Source organism: Festucalex cinctus, chromosome 4 (assembly GCF_051991245.1).
Source record: "Festucalex cinctus isolate MCC-2025b chromosome 4, RoL_Fcin_1.0, whole genome shotgun sequence".
Classification (NCBI taxonomy): Eukaryota; Metazoa; Chordata; class Actinopteri; order Syngnathiformes; family Syngnathidae; genus Festucalex; species Festucalex cinctus.
Window position 1 is genome coordinate 24,343,660 of NC_135414.1, and position 13,841 is coordinate 24,357,500.

General features: G+C 38.1%; 1 protein-coding gene across 5 annotated transcripts in view; it reads right to left on the bottom strand.

The window, feature by feature from the left end:
• The window catches only part of LOC144017863 (semaphorin-4B-like), a 58,453-nt gene that overhangs the window by 12,482 nt on the left and 32,130 nt on the right, over nucleotides 1-13,841 (bottom strand). For all 5 annotated transcript variants that reach the window (XM_077519821.1, XM_077519819.1, XM_077519820.1 and 2 more), the window contains 6 exons: nucleotides 9,579-9,739; nucleotides 9,174-9,236; nucleotides 8,243-8,341; nucleotides 5,431-5,542; nucleotides 4,745-4,861; nucleotides 3,095-3,252 (listed from right to left, as the gene is read on the bottom strand). In XM_077519821.1, the coding sequence (XP_077375947.1) occupies nucleotides 3,095-3,252; nucleotides 4,745-4,861; nucleotides 5,431-5,542; nucleotides 8,243-8,341; nucleotides 9,174-9,236; nucleotides 9,579-9,739 (710 nt within the window). The remainder of the gene's footprint in view (nucleotides 1-3,094; nucleotides 3,253-4,744; nucleotides 4,862-5,430; nucleotides 5,543-8,242; nucleotides 8,342-9,173; nucleotides 9,237-9,578; nucleotides 9,740-13,841) is intronic.

Below are 13,841 nucleotides of genomic sequence, written 5' to 3' on the forward strand. Positions count from 1 at the left end.
CTCGTAGGGCCCCGCTAATTATCAGCGATCCTGTAAACACGAGGCGATGCGCGCCAGCGGCCAGGTGGCTCGTGCGGAGGCGGAACCAAAAACAGCCAAATCTCAAGACAAGTTGTAGCAGCGTGAGGGCCTCAATAACCCTGAACTCCCTTACAAGAGCGCAGGGGAGGGAAGAACATGTAAGAATTGGAACACTCCCTCCCGCTGCCAGCTCTTAAACATGAACAATCATCTCGCTGCGTGTTGAGGTGAGGCCTGGTGGGATTGCTGCAGGCCTGCGAGCCAATTAGACTGCACTTCAGTAGCCTTTGCTCGTTCAGTAATGAGGAGCACGCATTCCTGCCCTCTCAGCTGTCCACTGCTCTTGTTAAGTAGGCTTGTATTGTACTATTATGGGGGGGGGGGCGACACCCCCAGATCGCTGCACTGTATAGCATCAATATTTCATATTGTATCGCAGAATCTGGACAGAGAATACAGAGCAGAATAATGACAAATCTACAGGTGAATTCAAAAGTTTTGAGAAGGTCAAATTAGTTAATTTTTCTTCACGTCAAGTTACATTAATAGTGCATTATTGTCAATAGTTATTTCTGAAGTACAGCAAGATTGAAATATATAAATAGAAATAGGTCATGAATTATAAAATGTTCATAAGCGGAAATTACATAAGCAGACAGCATAGCGTTTTCAGTTCACCAATGATAACAGTAATATCACGATACAGCAATTATGTGATAATTTCCTTGGAAAATGTTTTTGCAACAGTCTTCTTGCACGAGAATCATGCATAATTGAATTAGGGGAGAAGAGAAAATGATTTCCATTTCATTGAAAAGCAGATATGTCCAATTAACAGGAAAAAATCCCCAATGATTAACTGCTAAATATTTTATAAAAATGAGGATAAGTGGTTCGGATAATGGATGGCTGGATGAAACTTCTCATCTATTAAAAATAGATTAATATTAAAATTAAAACACTTTCCCACAAATCTAATGTCACCAAACCATTTACCTTCATAGTTCTCATGGAAATTTGCACGGATGGAGTTTAGCCACCTAATTGTTGTGTTCTCTTGCGCATGCATTTCCTCCCCCCATAACACAAATTAAAGAATAAATTGGCCATAGATGTGAATGATTGCTGTGGTGATTGTTTTGTGTTTCCCTTGCGATTGGTTAGCGCCCAATCCATTTTTGACATCTGATGCTGCATCACCAATTTCTCCCATCCCTGATAAAAAGCGTGTTACGCTCAAGAGTGTTACGCTCAAGTGAGTAATCCGCCACCTTTTCCACATCCCCACATCCAGTGTGCACACCTGAATAAACACCGGAAAGCCTGAGTGGGAGAAAGGGAGGAGGACACGTCGGAAAAGAAAAACAACAACTCTCGAGCGGGATGACTTGGCGAGGCCGAGCAAAACAGTAGTAGAAACACGGCGGGAAACCTTCAAAGATGTTCAAAGATGGTCCGCTTTATCTGACAGCGCACACCCTGGGCTGCGGGGGAGTCTGCCAAGATTAAATAAACACTATTAAAATACAAACATTTGAAACAGCCTGTGCTTAACATGGAGAAGGGCAATGGGTGCATGTTGTCGTTATTTTGTTTCAATCAGCCACCGATAGCTGAATGGCTAATAACCATACTGGTTGGATATTTTTTTGGCTATTTTCAAATGTTCTGTATTTGTAGAAGATTTGACATTGACAAAAAAAGTAAACATCAAGTATGACTTATTTTCAGTTGATATGCATTGTCATTGCTGGAAATGTTGCCGTCAATATGTTATCTTTAGTGCAATAAGAGCCCGTTGGAAAGAAACACAAACAGTTTGGGGTTAATTTCGCAGTTATTTCTATATACAGAACCCAAAGAACGCACCACCGCGCCTCCAGGAGCCAGCCGAGCGCCAAAGCTTAGCCTCGCGGGAGTGAGTCATTAAGCTGTCGTTTAGATTTCATGCTGTCCCCCCCTGACCAATATGCACAATAGCAGCGTGGTGAACAACGGCAGGAGGCGTTGGCCTTGCGGCAAGAATGCAGAATGCACCTTTTACATAAAAGAAGCCAGGCAGACATTTCATTGATCAGCAAGCAGTTCACTGATGAGTGAGTTTGTATTGTGGCCAAATCCTCAATAAGAACTTTTACAGTTTGTATATTTTGTTTTAGAAGAAAATGCTACAAAAAGCAAGCAAAACATGCATACATCAATTATGTTTTGACTGTTCTTTTTGGAATAGTATAACTAAAGTAAAAGCAGTCCTCCATATAGTTACTTGAGTAAGAGGATGTGCAGTACTGAGTGATGAGTAACGATTTATGTAATTTTTATATTGCACATGAACGTCAAATGGACAAAAATATCACTTTAAAGATATGTTTTTCAATAAAATAACAAAGTAAGGCAAATTCAGCCCAATTAATGGCCTTAAAGCTGCTCTGTGTAACAATTTGGCCAAAAATATATTTACAATGGCCTTTTTATTTGACCATTTATGACTAGAACATCTTCTAATTAGTAGATTAACAAACCTTAGCTGTTCACAATGGGTACTCTTGCAAGCCTGTGTCCAATAGTTTTCAAACTGGATTGGGGTTCGAATTTCCCGCTCTGTGTCTGCGGATGTGACGTCATGTGCGCGTTGTGTACGTGAAGAAGCGTGCATGCAGTTTCTTTTTTTTTTTTTTTTGGCCACAGGTGGCAGTAGCGATTAAAAATGCAATTTTTCTGCATTCAGCAGCTTTAAGTTATCTTCCTTTATTGAATTCATGACCAGAAATGTTATCATGATGATCCAATGTATCCAAAGCAATACTGTGTGCAGGTGAGGAAGGCAGAGTGAAGGTTGGTGACAAAAAAAAAGTAGAGAAAGATTCACACGCAAGGACACTAAATGTGTTGAAAACAAGTTTATAGGCCTACAGTCAGACAGAGAAAGCTAGTGATGCACTATTTCCATCACGCTTCATGCACGTTCCAACGTGCGTGGCAATTCTATCCACGTTAAAGACAAAGGCAGCTGGGAGCCCGCCGTGTCTGTTTTTTTGTTGCTTTTTGTGCAGCCGACAGGGTGTCGTCTTACCTTGCACACGCGAGCGATCCTCGACACAATGGTGTTGTCGAAGAAGTCAAATTCCTTCCCCGCCTCGCTGAAGAAGAAGTAAATCTTGTCGTCATCGCCCACGGGGTTCCCTATTGGCTGACTCTCTTCTATGTAAGCCGAGCCCACAAAGACGGGATCTGTGGAAAAAATAGAGTAAAACAAACAAAAACTGTATCATTGTGTTATGCTTCTACATTGCTTTTGTTGCAAAATGTTTAGATAAGTCAGTCCTGGGAGAGTCGATGAAGCTTAAAGCCTGGCTGTAATTGCACTCAGATGTCTCATCAGCATGAATTGCCTACAGATTCCAATAGAAAAGAGGCCTTAATTGTGCACAGCGCTTACGAAGAGCATGTGTGCCCACCGACAGACGATCACCATCTAAAGAGGAGCTTGTCCTCGCTGTATGCATTAACAAATGTCCTGCTAATGAGCACTACAGATACAGTACATAATGGCAAGTACGAGCCTTGTTTCACCCAAGTTTGTTTTGATGCTTTTTTTTTTTTTTAAATTGCAATTCAGTCAAAATTTGTGGAATACAGTGGTGCCTTGAAAATATAAGTGACCGGAGTTCTCAAGTTTTTCAAGATACTAGCCACCATCTGGACAATTTTTTATTTTTTTTTGCTTTCACTTGCAAACCAAAATATAGATGCTGCATGGTGGCAATGAACATGCAGCATTTTGACTCTTACTCCTTGAAGATGTTTATTGCAGACATGAGTTGAGGTTTATTGCCCAACTAACCATAAAACAAAGAGAATTAAACATCCACTTAATCAAACCACTTAACTTTGCCTTCCTCAAGTCGGCCAACTCAATGATAACAACATGCAAAACGCCAGACAGGTTAAATTAATAGCATCAGAGCTGCGATGGTGTAAACTTTTGAGAAACATATTTGAACACCAGCTTTAGACAAATAATATAATACACACGGGCAATTTTGTATTTATTCTCTGAAAAAACCCAACAACCATTACTGCAGCTTACTGAGGAGCTGTGACTATCTATACGTATGTCTATAGTATACTGCTCACAGGTGGCCAAGGCACGCACGCCACAAGGAGCAGCACAATATCCATCGAAATGATGAAAAATGTGGCTAATTAATTATTTACAGTTTCTTAAATTATTATACAGTGCCTTTTATTCATTAAAAGCATATTACACAATTGTCTTTGGTGGGAATCTAGTGTCATGAATAGAATTGCAATTTTTTCAATGGGAAAGATGAATTGAGTTATGAGCGAGTACAGAATCAATTTAACTTGCATCTCAAGGCATCACTGTACTCTGTTTTCTGTACTACTTTTTAGCACCATTCAGCTACCAACTGCTTGCAACTTTTTCTTAACTGGGCCACGGGCAAATAAAACCCCATTCATACATCCATGATTCTCCAACCATTCACATTTATGGACACATTAGACTCTTGGAGAACATGAAAAGCCCACAGATCGGAGACCGAGCGGAGCTTCGAACCCAAAATCTCTCGAAAATCGAGCAGAAGTGCCACTACCACAATGTGCTTCCCCAAAACAAACAAACTCGTTCTATTTTATTAAGAATATAATATAATGTACAATCAAGTTACAGTGTAATGTGAGTGTTAAGAGTTTTTACCTTGTAGCCATTTTAAAGAGTTTTCCGTCTTTAGTGCCGTTCCTTGGCCCAAACTCTTATAAATGACAGGCTCGTTCCCTTGGAAGTTGCTGACTGTGCCAGTGTACAACTCACCATCTAAAAAAAAATAAAAAATGAAGAAAAACATGTCATGTGTTTAAAATGGATTAAATTATAACGCAGCATCATCCATTAGAAAGAAATGATATGCTCGTGTTAAGAGTGAAGAGAAAGTCTGGATAAGCCAAGTACTAATAAACACAACCAAAAGTACTGACCAACACTTACAACCTAAATTCTAATATTTGTTCCATGAAACTCTATTCACTTATCCCCAACAGTCTCTTCTTCTTATTTATGTGGATAATAGATTTTTTTTGTCCAATCAGATTTAAGCCTCTATGCGTGTTGCCATGTCAATCTAATCTACCTATCAGTAGCGCTTTACTGCTTGCCAATGCAACTTTAACTGTTGTTTTGACCAATCAAACTTCTCCACATGAACCAATTGTGTTTAATGACATCAGCATATTTCCATCCTCTGATTGGCTGATCAGAGCAAAATTTGCAACAGCTAACTTTGACTCGCAAAACCCATCTATAGTGGTCTGCACACATAATACATTTCATAATTCCGATCTTTGATGCTGTTAGTTTACTAATTTTTTAGTGCGTAGTGTGCATACCAACAATGATGGCGGTGGATTTGTATTCGGGATTAAAAGGGCAGCGGCTGCGCCCGTCCTCCATTGCCAACTCGCCGGCGTCGTCCTTCGCCAGCATGAACGTGGATGTGTTCTGCAGACAGACAGGCACAGTGTGATGATGTCATCCAAATAACAATGACCTAAGCAGCCTCGAGCTGCTAAAATACACAAGAGAGTGCTGACTTACTGGCAGTGTGGCCGGTGAGTAAACAGGTTGTCATTTACCACACATATGGTTTGAATTGTGAGCAAAGTGGTCTTCGATCTGGCACATGAGCCATAATACTCTGCTTTAATAAGCAAGCGGTGATCAAACATCTGTTTTCATTCAGGTTTTTTTTTTTTTTTTTTTTTTTTTTTTAATTTCCACAAAACATAAAGGCATGTCTAATTCAATTATGAGAATGAATGAAAATGAGTATCAACGCAGGTCCCCACTTGTTGACCTTTTTCCATAATATCCACTTAAACACTTTCACTTTACATAATTGAAATCTCAAAAGTTTAGTATTGTTTAAAAAAAAAGAAGAAAAAAAAACGTACAAAAAAACGACCTTGTTGCCTTCCTTCATTTGCAGTTGAGAAAATAAAATGCTAATCCTTAATAGTGTTTAAATGTCGATGACTTAAGTGCTTTGCCTGTGTGTAAATGACAAATGTTTAGTTGGTGTACTATTGTTTAGTTTAGTAATTACTTAATACTGTTTACATAAAGTGCTAGTGTGAATATTTGTTTTCCCATCTGTGATGTCACGTCAGTTTGTGCTAGCATGCTATTTAGGCTATTATGCTAGCAAACACTATTGATGAGAATCATGAGGGTGGTTTGATTACAATACTACTGATTACAATAATGCAACATGGATCATGACTGTGCACATGCTAAAAGCACTGTGTTGGTGTTTTATGATCATTTCCATTTTAAATGCAGACATTTTGCAGCGTCTCTATGCAGTAAAGTCTCTTCAAGCTGCCATGACACAAATCCCAATTGTCCCATTTGGGAGGAAAAAGAAAAAAAGAAATCTGAAGCGTGTCCTTTGAACCACGCAGCATAAATCCATCTCATGAGTTCAACGTCCTGACTGTCTGTCCAAAGTTTAAAGAAGAGCTACAAAAATAAACATGTAATGTTATGCATGTGACAGACTGTCCTGCGCTGTGTCAACATCGAGAGCGTTCACCCCGTCCTCCTCAATCGCAGACGTCCTGTGTTATGGTTTCAATTTTTGACGTCAAAAGCGGGTAAAGTTTACAGAGCTGACGTTAGTGTCACCCCGCTGTTAGTCTACCATCCACTCCCGACGTGCTCCTCTGCTAGATAAACACGTCTGCCGCTGGAAACCACACACGCACATAAAGTACCCCCCTGTTGACTTGTCTGGATAAATTGCCTCAGCAGGGTCCTGTCACGCTCAGATGGCAACGGAGCAAAAAAAAAAAAAAGGAAAAAAAAAGAAAAAAAAAAACAAGCTTCAAAAGCCTAAATAGGTAATACAGTACTGTACTATAGAACTTCTCAGATTTTCTGGAAAATATGCGGCTAACAAAACGCAGACGCCGTCACGTGAAATCTCCTCAGACTTCATGTGAGTGGAGTACTGTGAGATGCTTGCTGAGTGTGTTTAGCTTTCTCTCTCTGTTTTTATTGGAGAAATGTCACCACAGCAGAGTACCCATGATGGGGGGGGGGGGGGAAACGTGTCACTTCAGTATAATATGAGCAAAACAATATTAATAACTAGCAACCCTGGTCACATTGGGCTACTTGCATGTTGGTGTACCGGCACATAGGACAACAATCCTCAAAAATATAACGGTTTTTACCAGGCCTTTTGTGTTTGCAAAGTTTCACAAGTATTCATTAAAGGGATACTTGACTCATTGAGCCATTTCCAGCAGCAAAAAAAGTTTTTTTTTGTCCAGAATGAATTTGGTAACTTCATTCTTGAACTTGGTAATATTTCATGTACATTTAATTAATCCTTTTTCCACTTGCAGTCGACTAAAAATGACATAACCTGTGCTCAGGAAGTAGGCAACGACCAATCATGGCTCAGTTTGCTGACCAAACCCAGAAAACAGTTCAGCCATTATTGGTCGTTATTTCCTAAGCACAGGTGATGCCATAGTTTTTAAAGTTATTAATTGTACAAGAGAAATAATAAAGTTTATCAAATTCATTGTAGACAAAATTTTAACTTTTTACTGATGAAAATGGCTCAATGAGTCAAGTATCGCTTTAAAATAAGACCTCTGTAAAAGGCCAAAAAATGGTGTGTAATTCCCAAAATAAATTCAAAATGGTGGACTTCCTGTTAAAAGTTTAGCACATAGCTACTAAATACTTTTTTTGTAGGTCTTAGGCTGATAGATATGCCTCTCATTTTTCACAAATCTAGATGAAACATACAATTGGCAATGCTGTTACAAATTTGTAGAGGGCGCTATTGAGCCATTTCTTGAAAATTGCACACACACAAAAATAATAATAATAATAATAATAAAAATCAGATCTGAAGTTTTCGCCCCCAAAACAGCATAAGTTTTCTTTGCAAACTGCATCGCCACGTCAACAAAGTGCAAATAAATAAAAAGCTTTCGATAAGATGTCATCTTACACATCCTTTAGATGATCCACGCCAAGTTTGAAAACGATCGGATACATTCTGTAGGAGTTGTTCGACTTTGAAATGAGGACAATTTGGAAGTCAACAGCGCCATGTTCTACTTTGGAATTTTGCGATTGGAAGGTTGTTGAGTGTTGAGAAATGCATGCTTGAAGACTTACAATGTAGCTGCAGATGGGGCTGAATGCGTAGGTGCCGCACACGTACAGGTGCGTGCTGTTGAGCCGCAGCAGAATCTTGATGTAATTGAAGCAATCGGTCTGGTTGAGAGGGTGTGGGAAAAAAAAAAAAAAACATGAAAGGTTATTTCTCTCATCCCCAAAAACTCACTCTGGTTTAGCACACACACACAAAATACCTGAAACGATTAAATAAAGCTCACAAGAAAATGTACCAAAGGAGTATAAAAACTCAAGTGTTCTATGGGGAGAAAAGCTGTTGCCTGCTGAGTAGAGTTGGGACTACGCAGCAGATGTGTGCAGTGCGCCACGTAGATTAGCGGGCCTTGTCGCCTGAGGATACAACAGCTGGTATGACAACAAGGGAGCACACACGCACGGGGGGAAAAAAAAAAAAAAAGTAGAATTTCCCCATGAACACCTGATGAATGTGAAAGAGTGTCAAAACATAACAGTTGAATGTGACACCCAAAAAAAAAAACAAAAAAAAAAAGTGAATTCTAAGTAAGCCTGCGGCAACCTGCTCTAAATTATAGTAACGCCTTGAGAGGCAGCCCAAGGATATCCCAGCTGACTCATGATGAATGCTGGAAGTTTACACACGGGGCTGATTTGATTGCCAATCAATCACCAGTCAGCTATGGGAACCACTACACTATCTATGATCCAATTCCCAACCATCCATTTTGGTTACTGCTTATCTTGTCCTGATTAATTAAAGTTACATTTCGTGACTAAGGGCGAAAGGTCTACTCGAGTCAGCTATCTAAGCCACTACACGAGACCTGCGGTCCTATTCTTATTAATTTAACTCCTGAGCATGACAAAAACATGACATTATAGAAGAAAAACAATACTCTGGAAACTTTTTGGCTGTTGATGTTCTTTCAACTTTCTCTATGGCTCATCTCACCTCGAGGTTCTTCCCTTTGAAGCTGCACTCTTCTCTCTTTCCAAGTGGAGTAGCCCAAGTCAGCTGAAGGCCAAAGACAGTCAGAATAAATCATTAAAAATACAGAAACGTGTGCTTTGAAAAATTCATACAGTGAACTTTTTGTTGCCGTCCAACAGAATATCTCAGTCAAAATGCTACACCCACTTGATGCTCAGAAATCAGCTACAATTAGCATATAATAAAATTAGACAAACATATTCATATAAAATGGCAAAAATACTATAAGTACAAAAAAATATATCTATTTGTAATTTTAAATACAAAATTAAGATGTAGTTGTTTCCATGATTTCCTATGGGACTAAAGAACTAATTGACTTACACAGCAATACTTTGCATGTGCACACACGTCCGACACACTCACATTCTTCTGCAGTTTAGTCTTGCTGATGTCGGAGAGGCTGAGGGCAAAGAGTGCCTCGCGGGCCCCCACATACAGCATGTCGTCCTCCTGGCTGAGCAGCAGCGATGTGTAATTAAAGACGCCCTCGGCAGAGAACCTCTTGGCTGATCTCTCCTCGGCATCTGCAGGACGCACATGTGCACGCCGTTATTAGTGATATTACAGAGAAGGTGATGTGCAAGCCAGATGAGTTATTGAACTAGCTTGAATATAACTATTTGGGTCTCTAGAGTGCCTGTCCAATCTTTATAGTATCTCTGAAATGAAACAACCATAAAAATCTTCATTTTTGGAAGCCTGTGGCCATGTTTGCTGCCTTGCAAAAAATAAATAAAATCCTTGTTGTACTGCATGTTGCTGCTCCAGTCAGACAGCCCAATGTGGCTGGCTAACACTCAAAAACTCCCCCGGCGGAAAAATGTTTGACAAGATTTGTTTCTAACCACTTCAAGCCAGCTAATGGCAGCTAATGCAGTCTTTATCAGCCAGCAACGTGGAATTCAGGCTTGGATTTGTGGCATTAACATGCAGTTTGTTCACGTCTTCCTACGTGATAAGCGTGCTGATACACTCCACCACATACTTGGCAGGTAGAAAAAGAAAGAAATATGCACTAATACGACTTTTGATGCCAGCAACTTCATCGTTTTGGATGCTTTCTTTGGCAAAGCAAAACAAGTCTAGGAATGTTAAAAATTGGTTTAAAAACAAACAATTGTCAGGGATTATATGAGGTGAAAAGGATCATGCAACATTTTTGGATCGGAGGCCATTCAAACTCAGTGAGGTTCCGACTCCAACTAAGACAATACATGACAGTTTGAACAAGATTGGTTGGTGAAAAAAACTTTTCCAAAACACGTACATACTGGTAATTTTGAATATTTGTCAATACAAAGTACCAATATTACTTGATTGTTTACAAAATTGGTAACGCTTTTTCCTCCACTGTTTTTGGTACATGTTTACCTATTGCATCTCATTGTAAATATAGTAAAAACTGAACGTGAAGCCAAAGCCAAAATGCTGCTTGTCCGAATAAGATGAACAGCTCGTAAACACGACCATTTTCTGCACTTCATCTGACACTCAAAGCACTTTTGGCAAGAAAATCGAGTCTTCCTACAGAGGAGAGCGGGCCAGCTGCAAGACTCATCTTGTCCAAAACATCACATTTCAAGGACTTTTCCAAACCAAAAGCTCTTACTTTGCTGAATATCCTGCAACATCTGGAGTAAATGTAGACAAAGCCTGTCGTTAAAGTCAGGGGCGGGGACGCAATGTATATTATAAATAAAAAAAAATTTAAATCCAAATTTCCTGTTGTCTATATTGGCTCATTGAGAGCAGAGAAATCGCAATAAAATAAAGTACAACTGAATTTAAAAAGCTTCCTTAAAGTTTCACAAATACAAAAAATTGAACTTCTCAGCTGAGACTGATTAAGACACAGACTTAAAAAAAATGATATAAAAGAATAATAGAAGCTTTCAGTCGCTGAACAAGTCTCAGTTTGGAAGTTATCGAATGAGACTGAAAAATACATAAAATGAACTGTATAGAAATAGAATAAAATAAAAGAGAATGATGTATACACATTAAATAAAGTACAATAGAATACAATGAAAGCCTAAAACCATTAAATCACTTTAAAACTGCTCAAAAGAGGCCAAAAAAAATATATATATATCAAAGACTTCTCAAATCAGAAAGAATACAATAAAATCTAATAAAATACAAATATCCACACAATAAAAAATACAATAAAATTAAACAAGATAAAATCATTTTCAAATGAGATTTATGCTGGTAAAATAAAATATAACCAAAAAAATACATACATAGACATAACAAAGTTAACAAAAAAATACAGTTAACAAAATAGAGTAAAAATGAAAAAAAAAATAATATATGTATAGTACTGAGCAAATCTAAAACTAAACTGTTCTAAAATAAAAGCACTTAAAAATATGAAATCACTTAAATACACCATCTCCCCTCACTGGAAGTCTGACATTCCCCTGGGGTGTGGTAAAAAAAAAAACAGCTTCCCTGTGGCACATTAACACCCTGACATATATCGCTGAGGAAAAAAAAAAAAAACAACAAAAAAAAAAAACCAACAACAAAAAAAAAAAACAACAACAACAAAAAAAACGAAAAAGCAGAGAGGGCAAATTCATGAAAGTAGCAGCATTGAGGAATGGACATTTTTAAAGACGGTAGTCGTGGTAACATGTAGAGGTCATCCTAAAAAAAATAACATTGGCGTCTTGTGGCTGACCAGTGCAATCCTGAAGTGTGTCTTGAAGAGGACGTTTGTGGTAGAGAGAGTAGAGAGAGAAAGAGAGAACAGCTTCGCAACCAGACTGCACACCCCCACGATCCATCAATCAGCCTCTTGTTTCATCAGCTGCCTGCCAACCTCAGCTCTTTCACCTCTGCTCATTGCAGCACTTATCATCAATACTGCCGCCACTAATGTGCACAATTAGCCACAGGTTGCCAAGGGACACCACCGCCGCATACATGGATCCAGTCTCGACCATCACACCTACACAAAGACTGAGGAAAAAAAACATTGACCTTTCCTTCCTTCTTCTGGGAGGTTGTGTCCATTCAGCCAGATCATTTGTAATAAATAAATAAATAATTAAATAAATAAACAATACAGTAAAATAAATATTTTGAAAAAGAAAATATAAGATTCTAAAAAGCACTTACAGGTAACATAAAAAATATAAAATATTTTAAATTCTTAAATTACTTTGATGGCAATAAATAGCAACATAAAATACAATAAAATGCATTTAAAAAAATGAAAAAAAAGCAGCTTCAATTAAGCTTATCAAATAATGCAAAAATATAAAATAAATACATAAACTAATATAAGCTTTATGTTTAAGTGCTTTAAAAATAATGATACAACCAAAAAAATATTTAAAAAAAAGACTGTTTAAAACTTCTCAAATGAGACTGATGCAAACAATAAAATAAAGCTGTTTAAAAAACAAATAAAATAAACATCAATAAGTTCAAACCTTTCCAGACTAAATACAATACAAAAAAATGCTTTAAAATTTTTGAATAAAATAAAGAAGCATCTATTAAGTACTTTAAAAAAATACATGGAAAATCAGATTTAAAATTTCCAAATGACAGTTTTAAAAACTAATACATAAAATACTAAAAAAAAAAAATAATAAAATAAGCAATATGTTGAAGTTTTACGGTATAAAATCTTTTCAAATGACTTATGCCCAAAAAAAAAAAAAAAAAAAAAAAAAAAAAAAAAAAAAAAAAAAAAAAAAAAAAAAAAACTTATTTCAGCACTTAAATATCACTTTAGATGTTCATCCACTTTTGCTTTATGGACTTGCTTTGTGCGCTGTCCTAAGACTTTTGTGCAGATGGTGGACATTCGCAGTAAATCAGATGAAATTCAATTTGGGCAGCCTATTCGCCCATAAATAAATAAATAAAGGATGCTAGTAGCAACTAGCAAGTCGTATATTTCAGCATGTGAAAGCGCAGCTGCTCCGCAGTGAGCATGTGCAAACTGTACGCAAGACAATGAGGTGCGACACAGTCTCATTTCAACTCCTGTAATGGAATGGCGACCCTCCAACCGTGGCTGTAGTAAATATGTAAATTATATCTAGATGTATATGTTTTCATACTTACATACATCCTTATATCATCTTGCATCTGATAGCGTTCAATTCTGATCTGGATTTCCCCAGGATAAAACCTCCCAAGCTCATCAAGTTTGCACGCAAGACAATGCATTTTAATGCACGCATCACCAATGATGTCATCCGCAAAAAAATCACGCCAAGCCATAAAGTGAAGCAGATGTTGACATGTTCGTAAAGCCGAAAACAACATCTGTACGAAAAGCACATTTTTGTGGAATTAAATAAATTTTTGGATCGGTCAGGGCCTCTTGCTTCGCATCGCAGCTAAGCTCCAGCTAACAGAAATCGTCCGCCGGCGCCAGTTTGCACACAAAAGAGAGGCGCGCATGCACGCACACGCAGCTGCACATCACATTCCAGATGTTTTGGAGCTCCGAGGGTGGGGCCGCTAATTGCTCCTACGAGGCCTGATTGTAAACATGGCTCACATCGACTAAAACAGCACGAGGCAGCGATGTGCAGCTTTGGACAATTTATTAGGTACAATTGTACAGTCTAATAACATCCTATGTACTCATATTTGCGC